This window comes from Salmo salar, chromosome ssa06 (genome assembly GCF_905237065.1).
Source record: "Salmo salar chromosome ssa06, Ssal_v3.1, whole genome shotgun sequence".
NCBI lineage: Eukaryota > Metazoa > Chordata > Actinopteri > Salmoniformes > Salmonidae > Salmo > Salmo salar.
Window position 1 is genome coordinate 84,050,753 of NC_059447.1, and position 25,745 is coordinate 84,076,497.

At 42.9% G+C, this 25,745-nt stretch overlaps 1 protein-coding gene across 1 annotated transcript in view; it reads right to left on the reverse strand.

Annotated features, from left to right (window-relative positions):
- LOC106608239 (neurexin-3b) overlaps positions 1 to 25,745 on the reverse strand; it is a 607,554-nt gene that overhangs the window by 325,760 nt on the left and 256,049 nt on the right. Inside the window, 1 exon segment of the mRNA XM_045721094.1 lies at positions 25,271 to 25,390. Within this exon segment, the coding sequence (XP_045577050.1) occupies positions 25,271 to 25,390 (120 nt within the window).

Genomic DNA, 25,745 nt, shown 5'->3' on the forward strand with positions numbered 1-25,745 from the left:
ACACACACACACACACACACACACACACACACACACACACACACTCCAGATAAATACCCTCTTGGAATGATCAAACAACGTCTTGGAGGCCACAGTCTTCAATGCCTCTCCTCCTCGTCAGAGAAGGCCTTTGACCAGCTCCTTCAAAAAACACTTTCCTCAAATGAGAGAATGTGAAACAGGAAGTGGGGATGCTCATTCTCAAGAGACAAACCTGTATTAGAGCCATCTACTAAATATTACAATTCTACAGCAGAATAGTTTTTACTTTCATCTTTTCTTTCTTCCTCTCAGCTGTGAATAGGTCGACACATGCCAATCAATCTACTGAAGCCGGTAAAGCTGGGATGACATTGCGGTTAAGATGAAGGACTTGCTCTTTCCACAGGTCTACCTGTCTATGATTATGGGTAGGAGCATTGGCATTACCGCTCATCAGAAAATCAGAGAGGAGAGTTCACTGTTAAAATGTTAAAAGCATCATTAAAAACCACCCTGTTAGCATGGCAGGGAGAGGACATGAAGACAAAAGTTGAGGCTGAAATGACCAGCATATGACCACATCACTATATATTTGTTTTTACGGAACCGGAAGCAGTAAGTGAATGGCCTACAGTGCATTAAGGTAAAATAGGTCTGTGAGACAGAGTGTTTAGAAGTGTCCCAGTCACCTCCTATAATGTCCAGGTTGTCCACTAGATAACAACAACAACAACTCTCTCTCTCTCTCTCTCTCTCTCTCTCTCTCTCTCTCTCTCTCTCTCTCTCTCTCTCTCTCTCTCTCTCTCTCTCTCTCTCTCTGAGACCAATCCTGATTTTCTTCTAGTCTTATCTAAAAATCCCACGTCTCTCCTTCTGTATGTACCTACCAGTTTAATGAGGTCTGGTGTGTGTGTGTGTGGCATTTGTGTGTGGCGTGGATGTGTTTGTGTGTGTGGCGTGGATGTGTTTGTGTGTGTGGCGTAGATGTGTTTGTGTGTGTGGCGTGGATGTGTTTATGTGCGTGGCGTGGATGTGTTTGTGTGTGTGGCGTGGATGTGTTTGTGTTTGTGGTGTGTATGTGTTTGTGTGTATACGCTCATGCATGTGTGTGCTGTGTGCATGTTATTCCCTGTACTTGACATTCAGTCGGCTGGATGAGTACTTTACCTCCATCTTATTACCAGGAGAACATAGCAGGGAATAAACAAACCTCTTACATCCTTTTATATTCATGCACATCTAGATTGGTCTTGTGTAAGAGGAAGGGAAAGGGGGGAATGCATAAAATATCTGCTGGAGCAATTGAGTGCAGAATGAGAATGCTGTCTGGGATGACAAATGACCTGTTGTTGTGCTCAGTTCAAAGCCAGTGTGTGCGTGTCTTGTGCCTTCCGGCCTGCAATGCCAGTCTTCCTGCACTCTGCCTCTAGCCAGCCTAGCAACCCTTCCAGGCTGCCTGCCGCTTCTTCCAGACTGACTGCCAGCTGTTGCACCAGTGATGTCATTAGTTACTTGAGAAAGTAATATATTACATTGCAATGTGTTATATTACATTGTGTGGAAAGTCATTTTTATTTGACAAGGCAAGTCAGTTAAGAACAAATTTTTATTTACAATCACGGCCTAGGAACAGTGGGTACCTTGTTCAGGGGCAGAACAACAGATTTTTACCTAGTCAGCTCGGGGATTTGATCTAGCAACCTTTCGGTTACTGGCCCAATGCTCTAACCACTAGGCTACCTGCCGCCTCAGTAATGCTTTATATTACTAGTTATATAATATTGTGTGGAAAGTAACGTGTTATATTACTAGTTATATTACATTGCGTTACGTTGATGAAATCAATCTCAGAACGTCACTGTTTGTTTGACTGTCGGAGGGAACAAGGCGAGCCACACTTGCAACCAAAGACAGGCTTCTAATACGTAATCTAATGCATTCAGAAATGATCTTCAACCTGATCAGAAAGACGTCTGAATATTGGAGTACATTTCCGGGAATGATTCTAGGAGAGTATAGACTACACCCATAGCCTGGCCCAGGGGCCCTCCGTGATACAAGACAAACTTTTATGCACTTGTGAAATGTATGCTAAACAATGTTGTTTTCATCTACATACAAACAAGAAAATATCGGCCAACCTTTCTGTAATGTCAACCACGAAAATCAATAATTCCATGTCTCATCCTTTGGCATGATAATACACAAGGTGTCCCAAATAAACCACAACACTGCAGCCAGTGCACTGAACTGGCAATGTAATGCCTGTTTCTATACAATGCGTTATGATAATGTATAATCTATATGAAAAGGCATACAACAATACGTCTAGACAAGGCTATTTAATGATCATTGATCATTTTGAGGGTCTGCTGTCAGAAGTTCCCTCGCGGTGGGAAAGTTTGACTAATGAAAAATAAAGGAATAGAAGCATTTGTATTTATTTATAAATAACAAATCCCTTTAGCCTATACTAACGTGTCATCCTATGAAATGTATGTTATGTTGCACAGCCACATATAAGCTACAACTGTACAGATTTCCTTTCTTATCTTTCTTATCATTCAAAATCCCCAATGTGAGCAACCACAGCATAGTGATGGACAGCTAGACCACAGCATAGTGATGGACAGCTAGACCACAGCATAGTGATGGACAGCTAGACCACAGCATAGTGATGGACAGCTAGACCACAGCATAGTGATGGACAGCTAGACCACAGCATAGTGATAGACAGCAAGACCACAGCATAGTGATGGACAGCTAGACCACAGCATAGTGATAGACAGCTAGACCACAGCATAGTGATGGACAGCTAGACCACAGCATAGTGATGGACAGCTAGACCACAGCATAGTGATGGACAGCTAGACCACAGCATAGTGATGGACAGCTAGACCACAGCATAGTGATGGACAGCTAGACCACAGCATAGTGATGGACAGCTAGACCACAGCATAGTGATGGACAGCTAGACCACAGCACAGTGATGGACAGCTAGACCACAGCATAGTGATGGACAGCTAGACCACAGCATAGTGATGGACAGCTAGACCACAGCACAGTGATGGACAGCTAGACCACAGCATAGTGATGGACAGCTAGACCACAGCATAGTGATAGACAGCTAGACCACAGCATAGTGATGGACAGCTAGACCACAGCATAGTGATGGACAGCTAGACCACAGCATAGTGATGGACAGCTAGACAGCACATTGTCCACTAGACGGTGGAGCATTACGGGACTTGCTCTCACAGAACTGATCAATGGTAAAGATCAGAGGTGCACACTCCATCCATTTCTATAGACAGCAGCTGTCATGACATTTCTCCAAACAGCCTTTCTCCGCTTGCTTGAGAATTAATGAGGAAACAAGTCGAGATCGGATCATGGACACACCGTGCCCGTTTGGGAAATATTTTCTGAAAAGTATTTGCACACTACTTAATTTAAAAAAGTAATGGTAATATAATTACTCAAACTGGAAAAGTAATGCGTTATATTAGTCCATCAATCATAAAGGTAATAATATGACGGTTATGCGTTACCCCCAACACTGAGAACAGCCACGAGAGGAGACGGCTGAGAACAGACATGAGAGGAGACTGTTGAGAACAGACATGAGAGGAGACGGCTGAGAACAGACATGAGAGGAGACGGCTGAGAACAGACATGAGAGGAGACTGTTGAGAACAGACATGAGAGGAGACTGTTGAGAACAGACATGAGAGGAGACTGTTGAGAACAGACATGAGAGGAGACGGCTGAGAACAGACATGAGAGGAGACTGTTGAGAACAGACATGAGAGGAGACTGTTGAGAACAGACATGAGAGGAGACGGCTGAGAACAGACATGAGAGGAGAAGGCTGAGAACAGACATGAGAGGAGACTGTTGAGAACAGACATGAGAGGAGACGGCTGAGAACAGACATGAGAGGAGACTGTTGAGAACAGACATGAGAGGAGACGGCTGAGAACAGACATGAGAGGAGACTGTTGAGAACAGACATGAGAGGAGACTGCTGAGAACAGACATGAGAGAAGACTGTTGGGAACAGACATGAGAGGAGACTGTTGAGAACAGCCATGAGAGGAGAAGGCTGAGAACAGACATGAGAGGAGACTGTTGAGAACAGACATGAGAGGAGACGGCTGAGAACAGACATGAGAGGAGACTGTTGAGAACAGCCATGAGAGGAGAAGGCTGAGAACAGACATGAGAGGAGACTGTTGAGAACAGACATGAGAGGAGACGGCTGAGAACAGACATGAGAGGAGACTGTTGAGAACAGACATGAGCGGAGACGGCTGAGAAGAGACATGAGAGGAGACTGTTGAGAACAGCCATGAGAGGAGAAGGCTGAGAACAGACATGAGAGGAGACTGTTGAGAACAGACATGAGAGGAGACGGCTGAGAACAGACATGAGAGGAGACTGTTGAGAACAGACATGAGAGGAGACTGCTGAGAACAGCCATGAGAGGAGACGGCTGAGAACAGACATGAGAGGAGACTGTTGAGAACAGACATGAGCGGAGACGGCTGAGAACAGACATGAGAGGAGACTGTTGGGAACAGACATGAGAGGAGACTGCTGAGAACAGCCATGAGAGGAGACTGCTGAGAACAGACATGAGAGGAGACTGCTGAGAAAAGCCATGAGAGGAGACGGCTGAGAACAGACATGAGAGGAGACTGCTGAGGACAGCCATGAGAGGAGACTGCTGAGAACATGCATGAGAGGAGACTGCTGAGAACAGCCATGAGAGGAGACTACTCAGAACAGCCATGAGAGGAGACTGCTGAGAACAGACATGAGAGGAGACTGTTGAGAACAGACATGAGAGGAGACTGTTGAGAACAGCCATGAGAGGAGACGCTCTCACAAACACAAACACACACCAGACCTCATTAAACTGGTAGGTACATACAGAAGGAGAGACGTGGGATTTTTAGATAAGACTAGAAGAAAATCAGGATTGGTCTCGAAGAGAGCGAGAGAATAGGAGAGGAGTCATTATTTAGAGGACAACCTGGACATTACAGGAGGTGACTGGGACACTTCTAAACACTCTGTCTCACAGACCTATTTTACCTTAATGCACTGTAGGCCATTCACTTACTGCTTCTGGTTCCGTAAAAACAAATATATAGTGATGTGGTCATATGCTGGTCATTTCAGCCTCAACTTTTGTCTTCATGTCCTCTCCCTGCCATGCTAACAGGGTGGTTTTTAATGATGCTTTTAACATTTTAACAGTGAACTTTCCTCTCTGATTTTCTGATGAGCGGTAATGCCAATGCTCCTACCCATAATCATAGACAGGTAGACCTGTGGAAAGAGCAAGTCCTTCATCTTAACCGCAGTGTCATCCCAGCTTTACCGGCTTCAGTAGATTGATTGGCATGTGTCGACCTATTCACAGCTGAGAGGAAGAAAGAAAAGATGAAAGTAAAAACTATTCTGCTGTAGAATTGTAATATTTAGTAGATGGCTCTTAACACTTATTTTTCCAGTTCTAATCATTTATTTTCTCTCGGTTCTAATACAGGTTTGTCTCTTGAGAATGAGCATCCCCACTTCCTGTTTCAAATTCTCTCATTTGAGGAAAGTGTTTTTTGAAGGAGCTGGTCAAAGGCCTTCTCTGACGAGGAGGAGAGGCATTGAAGACTGTGGCCTCCAAGACGTTGTTTGATCATTCCAAGAGGGTATTTATCTGGAGTGTGTGTGTGTGTGTGTGTGTGTGTGTGTGAGAGTGTGAGAGTGTGTGTGTGTGTGTGTGAGTGTGAGAGTGTGTGAGTGTGTGTGTGTGTGTGTGTGTGTGTGTGTGTGTGTGTGTGTGTGTGTGTGTGTGTGTGTGTGTGTGTGTGTGTGTGTGTGTGTGTGTGTGTGTGTGTGTGTGTGTGTCAAGAGGTTATTTATCTTTCTCTTTGATAGATGCACATGCTACTTTAGCTAATGATGTGAAGTCTACTATTTTTGCATGCAGTCCCTTCGCCTGTTAGATATGCTAAACCTAGGTGTTCCAACATGTTGGTCTGGTGTCAGCATCAAACCTAGTCCTGTACACCACCCACCCAGGACAGAAAACAGCACTATCAGCCTGGACCAAAAGAAAAACAGATGCTAAACCGTCTCCTCCTCCCCACAGAACAAACACCAGCTCTCCACTGATGGATCAAGGTGCGACAATGTGAATAATCGTCCACCGTAGATCAGCAATACACTTCCCTATGGGAGGCTTATAGAGGGAGCGCCAACATAATCTCATAGAAGAGCCGGGTCCCAAACCAAAATACCCTCAGCTCCAGAGTCTTGAACGGTAAAACCATCTGCTCAGTCTCCTGATGGTAAACAGAGGTAGGTCAGTTTCATTAGTGGTTAGAGAGAGAGGTAGATGGAGAAAGAGATAAACACAGAGAGAGAGACATAGAGAGAGAGAGAGAGAGAGAGAGAGAGAGAGAGAGAGAGAGAGAGAGAACAGAGGAGCACCCGTCCTCACCCTACTAGAATCTGAAGTCAAATGTCTACTATTTGCTGTTGATCTAGTGCTTCTGTCCCCAACCAAGGAGGGCCTACAGCAGCACCTAGATCGCCTGCACAGATTCTGTCAGACCTGGGCCCAGACAGTAAATTTCAGTAAGACAAAAATAATAGTGTTACAAAAAAGGTCCTGTTCCCAGGACACGGAATACAAATTCCATCTAGACACCCTTGCCCTAGAGCACACAAAAAACTATACCTTGGCCTAAACATCAGCGCCACAGGTAACTTCCACAAAGCTGTTAACGATCTGAGACAAGGCAAGAAGGACATTCTATGCCATCAAAAGGAGCATGAAATTCAACATACCAATTAGGATCTGGCTAAAAATACTTCAATCAGTTATAGACCCCATTGCACTTCATGGTTGTGAGGTCTGGGGTCCGCTCACCAACCAAGAATTCACAAAATAGGACTAACACCAAATTGAGACTCTGCATGCAGAATTCTACAAAAATATCCTCCATGTGCAACGTAAAACACCAAATAACGCATGCAGAGCAGAATTAGGCCCGATACCAGCTAATTTTCAAAATCCAGAAAAGAGACGTGAAAATCTACAACCACTTAAAAGGAAGAGATTCTCAAACCTTCAATATCAAAGCCATCACCTGCAGAGAAATAATCCTGGAGAAGAGTCCCCTAAGCATGCTGGTCCTGGGGCTCTGTTCACAAACAAACAGACCCCACAGAGCCCCAGGACAGCATCACAATCAGACCCAACCAAATCATGAGAAAACAAAAAGATAATTACTTGACACATTGGAAAGAATTTATAAAAAAAAACAGAGCAAACTAGAATGCTATTTGGCCCTAAACAGAGAGTACACAGTGGCAGAATACCTGACCACTGTGACTGACCCAAAATTAAGGAAATATTTGACTAAGTACAGACTAAGTGTGCATAGCCTTGCTATTGAGAAAGGCCACCGAAGGCAGACCTGGCTCTCAAGAGAAGACAGGCTATGTGCACACTGAGCTGCACTTCCTAACCTCCTGCCAAATGTATGACCATACTACAGACACATATTTCTCTCAGATTACACAGGCCCACAAAGAATTAGAAAAGAAATCCAATTTTGATAAACTCCCATATCTATTGGGTGAAACACCAAAGTGTTCAATCACAGCAGCAAGATTTGTGACCTGTTGCCACAAGAAAAGGTCAACCAGTGGATAACAAACACCATTGTAAATACAACCCATATTTATGTTTATTTATTTTCCCTTTTGTACTTTATCTATTTGCAGATCCTTATAACACCGTATATTGACGTAAATTGACATTTGAAATGTCTTTATTCTTTTGAAACCTTTGTCAGTGTAATGTTTACTGTTAATTTTACTTTTGTATATTATCTATTTCAATTGCTTTGGTAATGTAAACATATCTTTCCCGTGCCAAAAAAAGCCCTTACATTGAAATTGAGACAGAGAAAGAGATAGAGAGAGAGAGAGCGCGAGAGAGAGAGAGAGAGAGAGAGAAAGTGAGAGAGAGAGAGAGAGAAAGAAAGATGGATTGAGGGATGGATGGATAGATAGAGAGAGAGAGAGAAAGTGAAAGTGAAAGAGAGAAAGAGAGAGATGGATAGACAGAGAGAGAGAGAGACAGACCGAGGAGAGAGAGAGAGAGAGAGAGAGAGAGAGAGAGAGAGAGAGAGAAAGTGAAAGAGAGAAAGAGAGAAAGAGAGAGATGGATAGACAGAGAGAGAGAGAGAGAGACAGACCGAGGGAGGAGAGAGAGAGAGAGAGTAAGCTCTCCCGCCTACAGGTGAGATGCATTTATAGAGAAAACTTCCTCAAAATCTAATGGTATGTTTGGTTTGAGGCAGTGGCTGGCAGGCAGGTGACTTATTGTTTGGCCCTATTGACTGTGTGATTAGCATGTGCTGCCGAGGCCCATTAAATGTGTCCGGCACCATGGGTTAATAGATATATTTGTGTATGTGTGTGGTGTGTGTGTGTGTTTGCTAGTTGTGTGTGGGTGTTGATAAATGTGTCTCTGTTAGCATTGGAAGGGATGTAATAGCCCCAAGGTTACCCAGGCGACCAGGAGTAAGAGATGGATGTACCACGTTCCAACTGTCTTGATGTGTGTGTGTGTGTGTGTGTGTGTGTGTGTGTGTGTGTGTGTGTGTGTGTGTGTGTGTGTGTGTGTGTGTGTGTGTGTATGTGTGTGTGTACTGTATATGTGTGTGTGTGTTCACTAAATGTCTGTAATGTGTTACATTCAATCAATCTCTCAGCCTCTCTGTCTCTGCCTCTCCCGAAAGGACATCCACACACACACACACACACACACACACACACACACACACTTTTCTCCGTGCAGATGAACTTTGCTTCTCGTTTCACTGATGTCCATTCATTCGTTCGTTCTACATTGTCTCAATTTTCTTTGCCTGAGGCGCTCTGGTTCCACTTCTCCTCCAGGTCTCCAATTATGGCATTATGGCCACCTCCTGCACCGGGTTGACAAATCCATTTACAGGGACAATGTTCACACTTACCTTAACGACACGCTGCGCCATATAGGATAACACACACACACACACACACACACATAAACACTGCATAGCTGTAGCTGGCCAGCTACATTAACATGATCAGAACTGGGGCCACAAATTTATACCATTAGTTACACCGTTAGTTATATCGTTAGTTATAGCGTTAGTTATATTGTTAGTTATACCGTTAGTTATAGCGTTAGTTATATTGTTAGTTATACCGTTAGTTATACCGTTAGTTATACAGTTAGTTATACCGTTAGTTATACAGTTAGTTATACCGTTAGTTATATCGTTAGTTATACAGTTAGTTATATCGTTAGTTATATCGTTACTTATACAGTTAGTTATACAGTTAGTTATACAGTTAGTTATATCTTTAGTTATACAGTTAGTTATACCGTTAGTTATATTGATAGTTATACAGTTAGTTATATCGTTAGTTATACCGTTAGTTATACAGTTAGTTATATCGTTAGTTATACCGGAGGCACTATATCCTCCATTTCAGGAGGTGAGGAGGCAGCCCCCAAAAATGAGTTTAACTAAGTCAGGGGGGAGCTCTGACCTAACTTCCCGGGCGTACAGGAGAGAGCTGTGGAGCATAAAGGAGCCAGTCAAGGAATCAAGCGAGGAGCTTGACGCAAGATTCCGGAGAGCACCATGTTATGCGGAGATACGCACGGTATCGCCAGTGCGCAGCTACAGCCCGGTGCGCTTCATGAAAGCTCCTCACAGGTGTCATGCTAGAGCCAGCATCGAGCCAGGACCGGTGATGCAAGTTGCAAGCATCAGACCGCCGGTGAGGGTTCATGGCCCAGTGTATCCTGTTCCTGCTCCTCGTACTCTTCCTCCAGTGCATCTGCCCAGTCCAGTACGTCCTGTTCCTGCTCTCCGCACTAGCCCTGTGGTGCGTGTTACTAGTCTGGCGCCTCAGCGACGTTAGTTATACAGTTAGTTATACAGTTAGTTATACCGTTAGTTATACAGTTAGTTATACCGTTAGTTATACCGTTAGTTATACAGTTAGTAATACCGTTAGTTATACAGTTAGTTATACCGTTAGTTATACCGTTAGTTATACAGTTATATCTGTCACGTCCTGACCAGTAAAAGGGGTTATTTGACATTGTAGTTTGGTCAGGGCGTGGCAGGGGGTGTTTGTTTTGTGTGGTTCGGTGTTTTTGCTTTGTGTTCTATATTTTATATTTCTATGTGTATATCTAGTTTTCTATTTCTATGTTGGGTTTTTGGCAATGACCTCCAATTAGAGGCAGCTGGTTGTCGATGTCTCTAATTGGAGGCCATATTTAGTTGGGTTTGTTTTCACTTGTGTTTTGTGGGTGGTTATTTTCTGTATAGCCTGTGTGCCTTATGGAACAGTTTTTCGTCGTATGTTTATTTTGTTTTAGTGTTTTCTGTAAAAAATTAAGAAGATGAGCACTTTACCCGCTGCGCCTTGGTCCAATCCTTATGACGCCCATGACAGAACCACCCACCAAACAAGGACCAAGCAGCGGAGATTGGAGCACCAAACAAGGACCAAGCAGCGGGGATTGGAGCACTGAAGAGAAAGAAACTAAGGAAGCTAGATGAGGCCGAGAGGCATCCCCCAAAACGTTTTGGGGGGCGCCTTGGTCCAATCCTTATGACAATATCTTTAGTTATACAGTTAGTTATATCTTTAGTTATACAGTTAGTTATACAGTTAGTTATACCGTTAGTTATACAGTTAGTTCTATCTTTAGTTATACAGTTAGTTATATCTTTAGTTATACAGTTAGTTATACAGTTAGTTATACCGTTAGTTATACAGTTAGTTCTATCTTTAGTTATACAGTTAGTTATATCTTTAGTTATACAGCTAGTTATACAGTTAGTCATACAGTTAGTTATACAGTCAGTTATATCTTTTGTATTACAGTTAGTTATATCTTTAGTTATACAGTTAGTTATACAGTTAGTTATATCGTTTGTTATACCGTTAGTTATACCGTTAGTTATATCTTTAGTTATACAGTTAGTTATATCGTTAGTTATACCATTAGTTATACAGTTAGTTATACAGTTAGTTATATCTTTAATTATACAGTTAGTTATACAGTTAGTTATACAGTTAGTTATATCTTTAGTTATACAGTTAGTTATACAGTTAGTTTTATCGTTAGTTATACCGTTAGTCATACAGTTAGTTATACAGTCAGTTATATCTTTTGTATTACAGTTAGTTATATCTTTAGTTATACAGTTAGTTATACAGTTAGTTATATCTTTAGTTATACAGTTAGTTATATCGTTAGTTATACCGTTAGTTATACAGTTAGTTATACAGATAGTTATATCTTTAGTTATACCGTTAGTTATACAGTTAGTTATACCGTTAGATATATCGTTAGTTATACCGTTAGTTATACAGTTAGTTATATCTTTAGTTATACATTTAGTTATACAGATAGTTATATCTTTAGTTATACAGTTAGTTATATCATTAGTTATACCGTTAGTTATACAGTTAGTTATACAGTTAGTTATACAGTTACTTATATCGTTAGTTTAGTTATACCGTTAGTTATAGAGTTAGTTGTACCATTAGTTGTACCGCTAGTTGTACCGTTAGTTGAAGAATTAGTATACAGTTAATTACATTTTCAGTTATACCGTTAGATTTACAGTTAGTTGTAAAGTTAGTTATACAGTTAGATATACAGTTAATTACATATTCAGTTATACTGTTAGTTATTCAGTTAGTTAAAACTTTAGTGATACAGTTAGTTATGTCTTTAGGTGTACAGTTATTTTAACAGGTATTTAAACCTTTAGTTATACAGTTAGTTATACAGTTAGTTATACAGTTAGTTGTACAGTTAGTTATACAGTTAGTTATACAGTTAGTTGTACAGTTAATTATGTTGTTAGATGTAGAGTTAGTTGTACAGTTAGTTGTACAGCTAGTTGTAGCTTTAGTTGTACAGTTAGCTATGTTGTTAGTTGTACAGTTAGTTGTACAGTTAGTTGTAGAGTTAGTTGTAGAGTTAGTTATACAGATAGTTGACCAGCTAGTTGTACCGTTAGTTGTAGCTTTAGTTGTACAGTTAGTTATGTTGTTAGTTGTAGAGTTAGTTGTACAGTTAGTTATGTTGTTAGTTAGACCTTTAGTTGTACCTTAGTTGTACCTTAGTTGTACAGTTAGTTGTACAGTTAGTTATACAGTTAGTTATACAGTTAGTTGTACAGTTAGTTATTCCAAAGAGTTTTACAGTTAGTTGTACCGTACTTGTAGCTTTAGTTGTACAGTTAGTTATACAGTTAGTTGTTAGTTATACAGTTAGTTATACAGTTAGTTGTACCGTTAGTTAAACAGTTAGTTGAACAGTTAGTTATACAGTTAGTTTTACGGTTAGTTGTACAGTTAGTTATACAGTTAGTTGTACCGTTAGTTAAACAGTTAGTTGTACAGTTAGTAATACAGATAGTTTTACGGTTAGTTGTACAGTTAGTTATACAGATATTTGTACAGTTAGTTATACAGTTAGTTATACGGTTAGTTGTACAGTTAGTCTGTCCGTTAGTTGTACCGTTAGTTATACAGTTAGTTGTACAGTTAGTTATACCGTTAGTTATATCGGTATAGACCTGGGTTCGAAATAGATCCTCAATGGATACATCTCATCTTCCTCCTGTCATAGAGTGGAGTGTGTGTGTGTGTGTGTGTGTGTGTGTGTGTGTGTGTGTGTGTGTGTGTGTGTGTGTGTGTGTGTGTGTGTGTGTGTGTGTGTGTGTGTGTGTGTGTGTGTGTGTGTTTTCAGAGGATGTTACATCTGTTTGATCTGGGGTAATAAACCACTCCCCGTGGGCAACAACAGAACATTAATCCTCCTTCCCATACCCCTAAAGCACATACCCTTAAAGCTGCACTTTGTCTTCTCCTCTGTTCTCCTCATCTCTTCCCGACACTCGACCTTGTTGACGTCGAAGAGGCTGAGACTGTGTCCCCCTCTGTGCATGTGAGGGCCTTCTCCAGTGTCATCGGCCAGTGTGTCATCGGCCAGTGTGTCATCGGCCAGTGTGTCATCGGCCAGTGTGTCATCGGCCAGGCCAGTGTGTTATTGGCCAGTGTGTCATCAGCAAGTGTGTTATCAGCCAGTGTGTTATCGGCCAGTGTGTCATCAGCCAGTGTGTTATCACCCAGTGTGTTATCGGCCAGTCTGTTATCGGCCAGTGTGTTATTGGCAAGTGTGTTATAGGCCAGTGTGTCATCGGCCAGTGTGTCATCAGCCAGTGTGTTATCGGCCAGTGTGTTATCGGCCAGTGCGTTATTGGCAAGTGTTCCATCAGCAAGTGTGTTATCGGCCAGTGTGTCATCAGCCAGTGTGTTATCACCCAGTGTGTCATCGGCCAGTGTGTTATCGGCCAGTGTGTTATCGGCCAGTGTGTCATCGGCCAGTGTGCTATCGGCCAGTGTGTCATCGGCCAGTGTGTTATCGGCCAGTGTGTTATCAGCCATAGTGCTACTTTTTTCACTAGGTTCTGTAGTGGTTATTAAGTATATACAGTACAAGACATTGGGACTGAATGTTATATTTCCATTTATAGTGACTCATGTTGAACCAGAGTGCAGAATATCATCCCAGCCAAGTTCCAGCCTATACCTCTATGGGTGTGAGGCTGACTCTTTTCTCTGTATATATCAATGATGTCGCTCCTGCTGCTGGTGATTCTCTGATCCACCTCTACGCAGATGACACCATTCAGTATACATCTGGCCCATCATTGGACACTGTGTTAACTAACCTCCAGACGAGCTTCAGTGCCATACAACTCTCCTTCCGTGCCTCCAACTGCTTGAAAATGCTAGTAAAACTAAGTGCACGCTCTTCAACCGATTGCTGCCCGCACCCGCCCGCACGACTAGCATCACTACTCTGGACGGTTCTAACTTAGAATATGTGGACAACTACAAATACCTAGGTGTCTGGTTAGACTGTAAACTCTCCTTCCAGACTCACATTAAGCATCTCCAATCCAAATGTAAATCTAGAATTGGCTTCTTATTTTACAACAAAGCCTCCTTCACTCATGCTGCCAAACATGCCATCGTAAAACTGACCATCCTACCGATCCTTGACTTCGGCGATGTAATTTACAAAATAACCTCCAACACTCTACTCAGCAAACTGGATGCAGTCTATCACAGTGCCATCTGTTTTGTCACCAAAGCCCCATATACTACCCACCACTGAGACCTGTATGCTCTCGTTGGCTGGCCCTTGCTACATATTCGTCGCCAAACACACTGGCTCCAGGTCATCTATAAGTTTATGCTAGGTAAAGCCCCGTCTTAACTCAGCTCACTGGTCACCATAGCAACACCCACCCATAGCACACGCTCCAGCAGGTATATTTCACTGGTCATCCCCAAAGCCAACACCTACTTTGGCCGCCTTTTATTCCAATTCTCTGGTGCCAATGACTGGAACGAATTGCAAAATTCACTGAGGCTGGAGACTTATATCTCCCTCTCTAACTTTAAGCATCAGCTGTCAGAGCAGCTTACAGATCATTGCACCTGTACACAGCCCATCTGTAAATAGCACATTCAACAACCTCATCCCCAAATTGTTATTATTTTTTTTTTTTTGCACCCCAGTATCTCTACTTGCACATCATCATCTGCACATCTATCACTCCAGGGTGTATGCTAAATTGTAATTATTTCACCTCTATGGCCTATTTATTGCCTTACCTCCCTAATATTCTACATTTGCACACACTGTACATATATTTTTCTATTGTGTTATTGACTGTATCTTTGTTTATCCCATGTGTAACTCCGTGTTGTTTTTTGTCGCACTGCTTTGCGTTATCTTGGCCAGGTTGCAGTTGTAAATGAGAATTTGTTCTCAACTGGCCTACCTGGTTAAATAAAGGTGAAATAAAATTTAAACAAAAGATTAAGGCCATTTGGCTTTGCAGAGTAGATCATGCCCTGACAGGGCAATTTATTACAAAGCCATCCAAGCAATTATACACGTCAACACAAACTGATTAACTGTTTTCATCTCTGAGTGTGTGTCATTGGTGTGTATGTGTTTTGTATGTGTGTGTCCGTGCTTGTTTTTGTGTGTGTTTGCCTGTGCATGTGTGTACTGTGCTTCCAAGCAATGTGTGTGACTGTGCACATGCCCGAAAGTGACTGTGTGTGTGTGTGTGTGTGTGTGTGTGTGTGTGTGTGTGTGTGTGTGTGTGTGTGTGTGTGTTGTCCCTGCTTGTAAATCAACAATAAAGCCTGACCTTTGCAGGGTGAAGTAGACACATAACAGACAGCGGTTAATTCCATTATGTCAGTTGAGTAATAGCCCCATGTAGAATAGAGGAAGAGAGATGACCATCTGGCCCATAGAGATGTATAGAGATCTCTACTTAGAAATAACCTGTTTTAGCATGGACATTACCATTAAGGGCTTCCACCATTTGGGGATTCCTATGGGTTGGGAGCAATCATCTGATGATCAGAGCATTGACTTCTTCTTTAAATTGGGTTGTATGGTTTGCAAATGGCTTTAAGCTACAGGTATATCACTGCCATCTAGTGGCCACAACAAATTAATGACCCACAAGATTTAGTTCAGGACTCCAGCCCTGAGGTGGCGGTAAATCACCAATATTAGCTTTACACTTTTTTCAAACACAAAAGAAGACAATGTAATACTTTAAAATGGAGATTGATTGCGCTGCTCATGAGGTTACATACGCCATAATGGTTCAAATACAAAGTTGCGACCTCTATACATCTCTATTCCATCCCTGATGTCCTTGAATTACACTAGACAGAGAGGTTATGATGGAAACCAAGCAAGATGTAAGAGGGGTGAGGAGAAGGGAGTAGAGTAGAGCAGAGCAGAGGGGAAGAGGGAGAGGATGGGAGAAGAGAAGAGGAGAAAAAAGGGAAGTTGAGAGAAGAGAGGAGAGGAGAGGAGAGGAGAGGAGAGGAGTGGAGAGAAGAGAAGAGTGGAGAGAAGTTTGGAGAGGAGTGGAGAGTGGAGAGAGGAGAGGAGTGGAGAGAAGATTGGAGAGGAGTGGAGAGAAGGGAGGAGAGGAGTGGAGAGAAGAGAGGACAGGAGTGGAGAGAAGATTAGAGAGGAGTGGAGTGGAGAGAAGAGAGGAGAGGAGTGGAGAGAAGAGAGGAGAGTAGTAGAGTGGAGAGAAGATTAGAGGAGAGGAGAGGAGAGGAGAGGAGAGGAGAGGAGAGGAGAGGAGAGGAGAGGAGAGAGGAGAGGAGAGGAGAGGAGAGGAGAGGAGAGGAGAGGAGAGGAGAGGAGAGGAGAGGAGAGGAGAGTGGAGTGGAGTGGAGTGGAGAGAAGATTGGAGTGGAAGCAGTGAGATGAGAAGTAGGAGCAAGTCGAAGATGAGCACGACAAAACCACTCAGCCATTACTACAACACATTACCAAACAGCGCTGGAAAAAAGCAGTCAGATTTGAATAAAATAACCAGTTGCACTCTACAGAACAATAAGTCTTAAAAAAGACAGTGCTGAAAATGACATAACTGGTGAAAGAGGACTACGTTTTCTCTCTGTCTTGTTTCTGAGTTTAGGACTGAGGAGTGCTGACTCAAACTGTCACCTGTAATGTAGAGGGACATTACGTACTGTAATGTAGAGGGGAGTTACGTACTGTAATGTAGAGGGGAGTTACGTACTGTAATGTAGAGGGGAGTTACGTACTGTAATGTAGAGGGGAGTTACGTACTGTAATGTAGAGGGGAGTTACGTACTGTAATTTAGAGGGGAGTTACGTACTGTAATGTAGAGGAGTAATGTACTGCAATGTAGAGGAGTTATGTACTGTAATGTAGAGGAAAAACATCAGGGACAGACTGATATTCTGCAAAAGGTACACGGATTGGACTGCTGAGGACTGGGGTAAAGTCCTTTTCTCTGACAAATTCCCTTTCCAATTGTTTGGGGTATCCGGAAAAAAGCTTGTCCAGAGAAGACAAGGTGAGCGCTACCATCAGTCCTGTGTCATGTCAACAGTAAAGCATCCTGAGACCATTCATGTGTGGGGTTGCTTCTCAGCCAAGGGAGTTGGCTCACTCGCAATTTTGCCTAAGAACACAGCCATGAATAAAGAATGGTACCAACACATCCTCCTAAAGCAACTTCTCCCAACCATCCAGGAACAGTTTGGTGATGAACAATGCCTTTTCCAGCATGCTGGAGCACCTTGCCATAAGGCAAAAGTGATAACTATTTGGCTCGGGGAACAAAACATCGATATTTTGGGTCCATGGCCAGGAAACTCCCCAGACCTTAATCCCATTGAGAAATTGTGGTCAATCCTCAAGAGGTGGGTGGACAAAAAGAAACCCACAAATTCTGACAAACTCCAAGCATTGGTTATGCAAGAATGGGCTGCCATCAGTCAGGATGTGGCCCAGAAGTGAATTGACAGCATGCCAGGGCGGATTGCAGAGGTCTTGAAAAAGAAGGATCAACACTGCAAATATTGACTCTTTGCATCAACTTCATGTAATTGTCAATAAAAGCCTTTGACACATGAAATGCTTGTAATTATACTTCAGTATTCCACAGTAACATCTGAGAAAAATATCTAAAGACACTGAAGCAGCAAACTTTGTGAAAATTAATATTTGTGTCATTCTCAAAACTTTTGGCCACGACCTACACCTCCTGTCTCAGCCTCCGGTATTTATGCTGCAGTAGTTTATGTGTCGGGGGGCTAGGGTCAGTCTGTTATATCTGGAGTATTTCTCCTCTCTTATCCGGTGTCCTGTGTGAAATTAAGTATGCTCTCTAACCTGTTGGGGCTAGGGGGCAGTATTTGCACGGCCGGATAAAAAACATACCCAAATTAATCTGGTTACTACTCCTGCCCAGTAACTAGAATATGCATATAATCAGTAGATTTGGTTAGAAAACACTCTAAAGTTTCTAAAACTGTTTGAATGGTGTCGGTGAGTATAACAGAACTCATATGGCAGGCAAAAACCTGAGAAGATTTCATGCAGGAAGTGGAAATCTGATTTGTGGAATCACCTTCAACACTTTGCCTATGAAACACACCGTGAGTTAGGATTCATTTAGCACTTCCTAAGGCTTCCACTAGATGTCAACAGTCTTTACAAAGTGGTTTGAGTCTTCTCCGGTAAAAACTGACCAAACGAGAGGCCTGGAAAGTTGGTCATGGGGGAGGGATTACTACTATGACGCGGACGCCCGTGGGTACCCTCTCGTTCCGAAACGTTTAGTAAGACAATGCAATCGTCCGCCTTGAATATTATTGAAGCTCTGATTGAAAAAGGCCCTAAGATTTATGTTATACAACGTTTGACATTTTTGAACGAACGTAAATATATATTTTTTGCACATTCGTGAAGACAAGTCCCGCGCGCCTCGTAAATTTTGAGTAGCCTTCGGAACGCGCTAACAAGAAGGAGCTATTGGCACATAAATTATAAACTTTTTCGAACAAAACTACATTTGTTGTGGACCTGGGATTTCTGGAAGTGCCTTCTGATGAAGATAATCAAAGGTAAGTGAATAATTACAATAGTATATTTGATTTTAGATGACTCCAAGATGGGGCTAACCTGTATCGCCTAGCCTATTTTTCTGAGCATAGCACCTCGTTTATTGCAAAGTGTGATTTCCCAGTAAAGTTATTTTTAAATCTGGCAATGCGGTTGCATTCACGAGATGTTAATCTATAATTCTTTGAATGACAATATTATATTTGACCAATGTTTTCGAATAGTAATTTTGTAAATTGTAGCGCTGTTTCACCGGAAGCATTTGAGGGAAAATATTTTCTGAACGTCACACGCCGATGTAAAATGCTGTTTTTATATATAAATATGAACTTTATCGAACAAAAAATGCATGTATTGTGTAACATGATGTCCTAGGAGTGTCATCTGATGAAGATTGTCAAAGGTTAGTGCTGCATTTAGCTGTGTTTTGGGTATTTGTGATGCATGCTAGTTGCTTTGAAAATGGCAGTGTGATTATTTTTGGCAGGGTACTCTCCTAACATAATCTAATGTTTTGCTTTTGCTGTAAACCCTTTTGAAATCGGACAACGTGGTTAGATTCAGGAGAGGTGTATCTATAAAATGGTGTAAAATAGTCATATGTTTGAGAAATTGAAGTTATAGCATTTATGAGGTATTTGTATTTCGCGCGACACGATTCCACTGGCTGTTGACTAGGGTGGGACGCAAACGTCTCAGGTTCCCAGACAGGCTAATTCTCTCTTTCTCTCTTTCTCTCTCTTGGAGGACCTGAGCCCTAGGACCTTGCCTCAGGACTACTTGACATGATGACTCCTTGCTGTCCCCAGTCCACCTGGCCGTGCTGCTGCTCCAGTTTCAACTGTTCTGCCTGCAGCTATGGAACCCTGACCTGTTCACCGGATGTGCTACCTGTCCCAGACCTGCTGTTTTTAACTCTCTAGAGACAGCAGGAGCGGTAGAGATACTCTCAATGATCGGCTATGAAAAGCCAACTGACATTTACTCTTGAGGTGCTGACTTGATACACTCTCGACAACTGTGAATATTATTATTTGACCATGCTGGTAATTTATGAACATTTGAACATCTTGGCCATGTGCTGTTATAATTTTCACTCGGCACAGCCAGAAGAGGACTGGCCACCCATCATAGCCTGGTTCCTCTCTAGGTTTCTTCCTAGGTTTTGGCCTTTCTAGGGAGTTTTTCCAAGCCACCGTGCTTCTACACCTGCATTGCTTGCTGTTTGGGGTTTTAGGCTGGGTTTCTGTACAGCACTTTGAGATATCATCTGATGTAAGAAGGGCTATATAAATACATTTGATTTGATTTGATTTGACTGTAGAGGGGAGTTATGTACTGTAATGTAGAGGGGAGTTACAGTATTACTGTGATGTAGACGGGAGTTATGTACTGTAAAATAGAAGGGAGTTACAGTATGTACTGTGATATAGAAGGGATTTATGTACTGTAATGTAGAAGACGTATGTACTGTAATGGAGAGGAGTTATGTACTGTAATGTAGAAGGACGTTATGTGCAGTGGATTGATTCTGTCGGTATGCTTGCTGCTTGCCTTACTGCCCGTCTGCCTGCCTGCCAGCCAGCCCGCCTGCCAGCCTGCCCGTCTGTCTGACTGTCTGTCTGCTTGCCTCAATTACTGCTGCTTGCCTGCCTGCCAGCCTACCTATCTGCCTTCCTGTCAGTATATCTGCCAAACTGCCTGCTGATTTCAGGCCCATGTTGGATATAATAGAGGGATTTGCAGCCAACAGTATCACAGCAGAGCTTAGACTCTGCAGTCTAACAAGACAAAAAGCCAACCATACCACAGCAGGGCTTAGACTCTGCAGTCAAACAAGACAAACAGCCAACCATACCACAGCAGGGCTTAGAATCTGCCGTCCAACAAGCCAAACAGCCAACCGTACAGCAGTGTGGATTAGACTCTGCAGTCCAACAAGACAAACAGCCAACAGTATCACAGCAGGGCTTAAACTCTGCATTCTAACAAGACAAACAGCCAACCGTACCACAGCAGGGCTTAGACTCTGCAGTCCAACAAGACAAAGAGCCAACTGTACAACAGCAGGGCTTAGAATCTAGCTACTAGCTAGTAGTCAGCTAACCACTGCTAGCTGTCATCAGCTAACCTTCAGCTCAGAAAGCTCTCACCAGTTTGTACAACGCGACTCAAGCCAGAGCATAACTGACCTATTTTCTCTCCATATCCCCGGATTCCTACCGCAAACTCTGAACCTTTTCATCTGGATCATCGCAGCTATCTAGCTGCAATCTGAGTGACTACTCCTTGCTAACGTCTGTCCCGAAGCAAGCACCAATTAGCCTGGAGGTAGCCCATGCTAGGCCCATTCTCCCGGCTAGCTGAAGAGGCCCATCAACCACTCCTGGGCTACAATACCCGGACCCCTTCTACTGCCGGTACGGGGCAGGGAACCCCGCCGATCCTTCATGTCTGGACTACCGACGTAATCTGCTCGAGGGGGTACTCAACTGGCCCCTACGTTGCGACGTCCCCTGAATGCCCATCTGTTAGCCTGCTAGCCGTGGCCCGTTAGCTGCCAGCCACGGCCCGCTAGCTGTCTAGAGCATATTGGGCTGTTAGCTGAATAGATCCATCGTCCAATTTCTTGGGCCACTATACCTATTTTGCTAATTGGACTTGGACCCCTCAGCTACTCGGAACACTCCTAATCCATCACGACTGGTCTATCGACGTCACCACACGCGGAGGCTAAAAGAGACTTTCCTCCGTCGTGACGTCCCTCTAAGGCCCTTCTGCTACTTTGCTAGCCCCGGCCTGCTAGCTGTCTGAATCGCCGTATCTCCAGCCAGCCCAACCACTCACTGGACCCCTATGATCACTCGGCTACGCATGCCTCTCCCTAATATCAATATGCCTTGTCCATTACTGTCCTGGTTAGTGATTATTGTCTTATTTCACTGTAGAGCCTCTAGCCCTGCTCAATATGCCTTAACCAACCATTTAGTTCCACCACCCACAAATGTGGTGACATCACCTGGTTAAAACGTCTCTAGAGACAATATCTCTCAATATCGCATTACTCAATGCCTAGGTTTACCTCCAATGTACACACATCCTACCATACCTTTGTCTGTACATTATGCCTTGAATCTATTCTATCGCACAAGGAATCCTGCTCCTTTTACTCTCTGTTCCGAACGTACTAGACGGCCAATTCTGATAGCCTTTAGCCGTACCCTTATCCTACTCCTCCTCTGTTCATCTGGTGATGTAGAAGTAAATCCAGGCCCTGCAGTGCCTAGCTCCACTCCTACTCACCAGGTGCTCTCATTTGTTTACTTCTGTAACCGTAAAAGCCTTGATTTCATGCATGTTAACATTAGAAGCCTCCTCTCTAAGTTTGTTTTATTCACTGCTTTAGCACACTCTGCCTACCCAGATGTCCTAGCCGTGTCTGAATCCTGGCTTAGGAAGACCACCAAAAACCCTGAAATGTCTATCCCTAACTATAACATTTTCCGACAAGATAGAACTGCCAAAGGGGCGGTGTTGCAATCTACTGCAGAGATAGCCTGCAGGGTTCTGTCTTACTATCCAGGTCTGTACCCAAACAATTCGAGCTTCTACTTTTAAAAATCCACCTTTCCAGAAACAAGTCTCTCACCATTGCCACTTGCTATAGACCACCCACTGCCCCCAGCTGTGCCCTGGACACCATATGTGAATTGATTGCCCCCCATCTATCTTCAGAGCTCGTGCTGCTAGGTGACCTAAACTGCTTAACACCCCAGCCATCCTACAATCTAAGCATGATGCCCTCAATCTCACACAAATTATCAATGAACCCACCAGGTACAACCCCAAACCCGTAAACACAGGCACCCTCATAGATATCATCCTAACCAACTTGCCCACCAAATACACCTCTGCTGTTTTTAACCAAGATCTCAGCAATCATTGCCTCATTGCCTGCATCCGTAATGGGTCTGCGGTCAAACGACCACCCGTCATCACTGTCAAACGTTCCCTAAAACACTTCAGCGAGCAGGCCTTGCTAATTGACCTAGCCCGGGTATCCTGGAAGGATATTGACCTCATCCCGTTAGTAGAGGATTCCTGGTTATTCCTTAAAAGTGCCTTCCTCACCAACTTAAATGAGCATGCCCTATTCAAAAAAGCCAATTCTTACTTTGGCCGCCTTTCCTTCCAGTTCTCTGCTGCCAATGACTGTAACGAACTGCAAAAATCCCTGAAGCTGGAGACTCATATCTCCCTCACCTCTTGAGGATACCGTAGGATAGGGGGCGCCACAGCACATTTTGAAAAAAAATCGTTCCCATTTTCAACGGCCTACTAATCAAACTCAGAAGATAGGGCATGCATATACTTATTATATATGGATGGAAAACACTCTAAAGTTTCTAAAACTGTTTGAATGGTGTCTGTGAGTATAACAGAACTCAAATGGCAGTCAAAACCCCGAGACCGATTGAAACAGGAAGTGGAATTCTGAATTGTGGACTTGACTTCTCATCTTTCCTTATTAATCACACCGTTAACCATGGTTCAGTGAGCACTTCCTATTGCTTCCACTAGATGTCGCCAGTCCTTTCACAGTGGTTTGAGCCTTATAGAGTCAAAACTCAGTGAATGACACGAGTTTGAAATTGGTCACAGGGGATGGGCCATCACCATTATGACGCCGGCGGCCATGTCTGCCCCCACCTTTGGATACGGTTTTAAAGGCCATGACATCATCCCCCTCGAATCTTATTGGCTCTCTTGGTGTTAGAGGCCCTGAAGATTTATTTTATACAACGTTTGACATGTTTGAACGAACCTACATGCGCGAGCATTGCATTTATTCTGAACTTCAGAGCTGCGCTTCGAGAGAGCCATAGGACGCGCTACCAACATCAGGTTAATGGAACGTGAAGTATGGACTTTTTGACCGAAAATACATCTGTTGTGGACCTGGGATGCTTTCTGATGAAGACAACTAAAGGTAGGCGATTATTGACAATATTATACAAGATGAGATGGTACATGCTATTGCGTCCAAGATGGCGCCGAGCTCTGTATATTAGCTCATTTTCTGAGTATCGCATCTCCTTTTATTGCAAAGTGTGATTACCCAGTAAAGTTAATTTAAAATCTGGTATGACAGGTGTTCTCAAGAGATATTCATCTATAAATGTTAGATTGACAATATACATTTAAAAAATCGTTATAGGATAGTAATTTAGGGAAATGTAGCATTGTTTACCGGGACGCTTTTGAGGGGAAATTATGTAGTCAACATCAGACAGAGATGTAAAATGCTGTTTTTATATATAAATATGACCTTTATTGAACAAAAGAATGCATGCATTGTATAACATGATGTCCTAGGGGTGCCATCTGATGAAGTTTGTAAAAGGTTAGTGCTGCATTTAGCTGTTTTTTGATTATATGTGATGCAAGTGGTTGGTCGGAAAATGGCTATGAAGCTGCTTTTTACGATGGACTCATCTAATATAATCTAATGATTTGCTTTTCCTGTAAAACCTTTTTGAAATCGGACGACGTGGGTCGATTCAGGAGAGGTGTATCTATAAAAAAAAACAAAAAAATATATATATATTTTTTTTAAATTATGATTTTTTTTTTTAATGCTAATTGGCGATATGATTTTTCGCTGGATTTTGATCCCGCTAACGGGATCAGACGCTGAAGAGGCACCAGCTGTCAGAGCAGCTCACAGATCACTGCATCTGTAAATAGCCCATCCAACTACCTCATCCCCATACTGTATTTATTTATTTATCTTGCTCCTTTGCACCCCAGTATCTCTACTTGCACATTCATCTTCTGCACATCTACCATTCCAGTGTTTAATTGCATTATTGTAATTACTTCGCCACCCTGGCCTATTTATTGCCTTACCTCCCTTATCCTACCTCATTTGCACACACTGTATATAGACTATTTCTACAGTATTATTGACTGTATGTTTGTTTACTCCATGTGTAACTCTGTGTTGTTGTAAGTGTCGAACTGCTTTGCTTTATCTTGGCCAGGTCGCAGTTGCAAATGAGAACTTGTTCTCAACTAGCCTATAAAGGTGAAATAAATATTAAATTAGTTGTGCCCTGGGCAGAGCAGAGTGGCCCCTCCATTACACTGTCTAATTAAAGACACTGCAAATTGAAGAGGAGAGTCCCCATCGTCACGGGGATAAGAGCCACACACACACACACATTCGAGAAAGCTATTTAGGGAAGTTTATGCAATGCCTGCTAGGGCAGAAGTAGAAGCTTCACATATCATCAGTCACACACTCAACTCAACTCCTGAGTTACTAAAGCTCCAAGACTCTGTAACCACACAACAACAAAGTGTGACACTGAGAACCGTTTCAACCCGTTTTGTACTGTGTATCTCTAAGGCATGTTACGGAGATAGTAGAACATACTGTATGCATTGGAAACAGAGTCAGAATAACAGCTTGCATCATGCAGATAATCAATGTGCCCCTGAGGACTCACAGTAGTTGCACTGCGTCCATCAGTGTAGCTGGTCACGGGGAAGTTGCAGGTGTGTGTGTCTCTGTTTGTGTGTGTGTGTATGAGAGTTGATCCCTGTGAACTGTGTTTTTCTCGGCGTCTTCGCATCGGTCTACATATATATAGTTAAAGTTAAACGGTACTCACGGTCGTTGCACTGTGTCCCTGTGTAAGAGGTCATTGTGCAGTCGCAGGTAAAGTTCTCCCACTGTTGAATACACACGCCCATGTTGGTACAGGAGTCCTCCTGGCAGGTGGTGCTGGGTCCTGTTGGAACAGACAGGGTGTAAAGGGGTGGAGTAACCACAGGGGGGGTCGGTACTGAGCCCCATCATTGGAGGTACCATGCAGTAGTGCACATTGTGTGGGAGGGGAATTGGGGGCATGCGTGCCATATCAATCCAACAGGAAGTCTCAATGTTTGGAGACAGAAAAACAGCATTCCCTCTGTTTGTTTTAACACTTCATATCACCCATTATGAACAGCCACAAACAAAAAGGACAAATACAGGATGTTTTTTACATGTGGCTTACAAAGACAGGTACTGTACAAGAGTCACAGAAAGAAAGAAAATTTGCCCACCGTCCCCCCAAAAAACTATAAAAAACAGAATATTAGAAG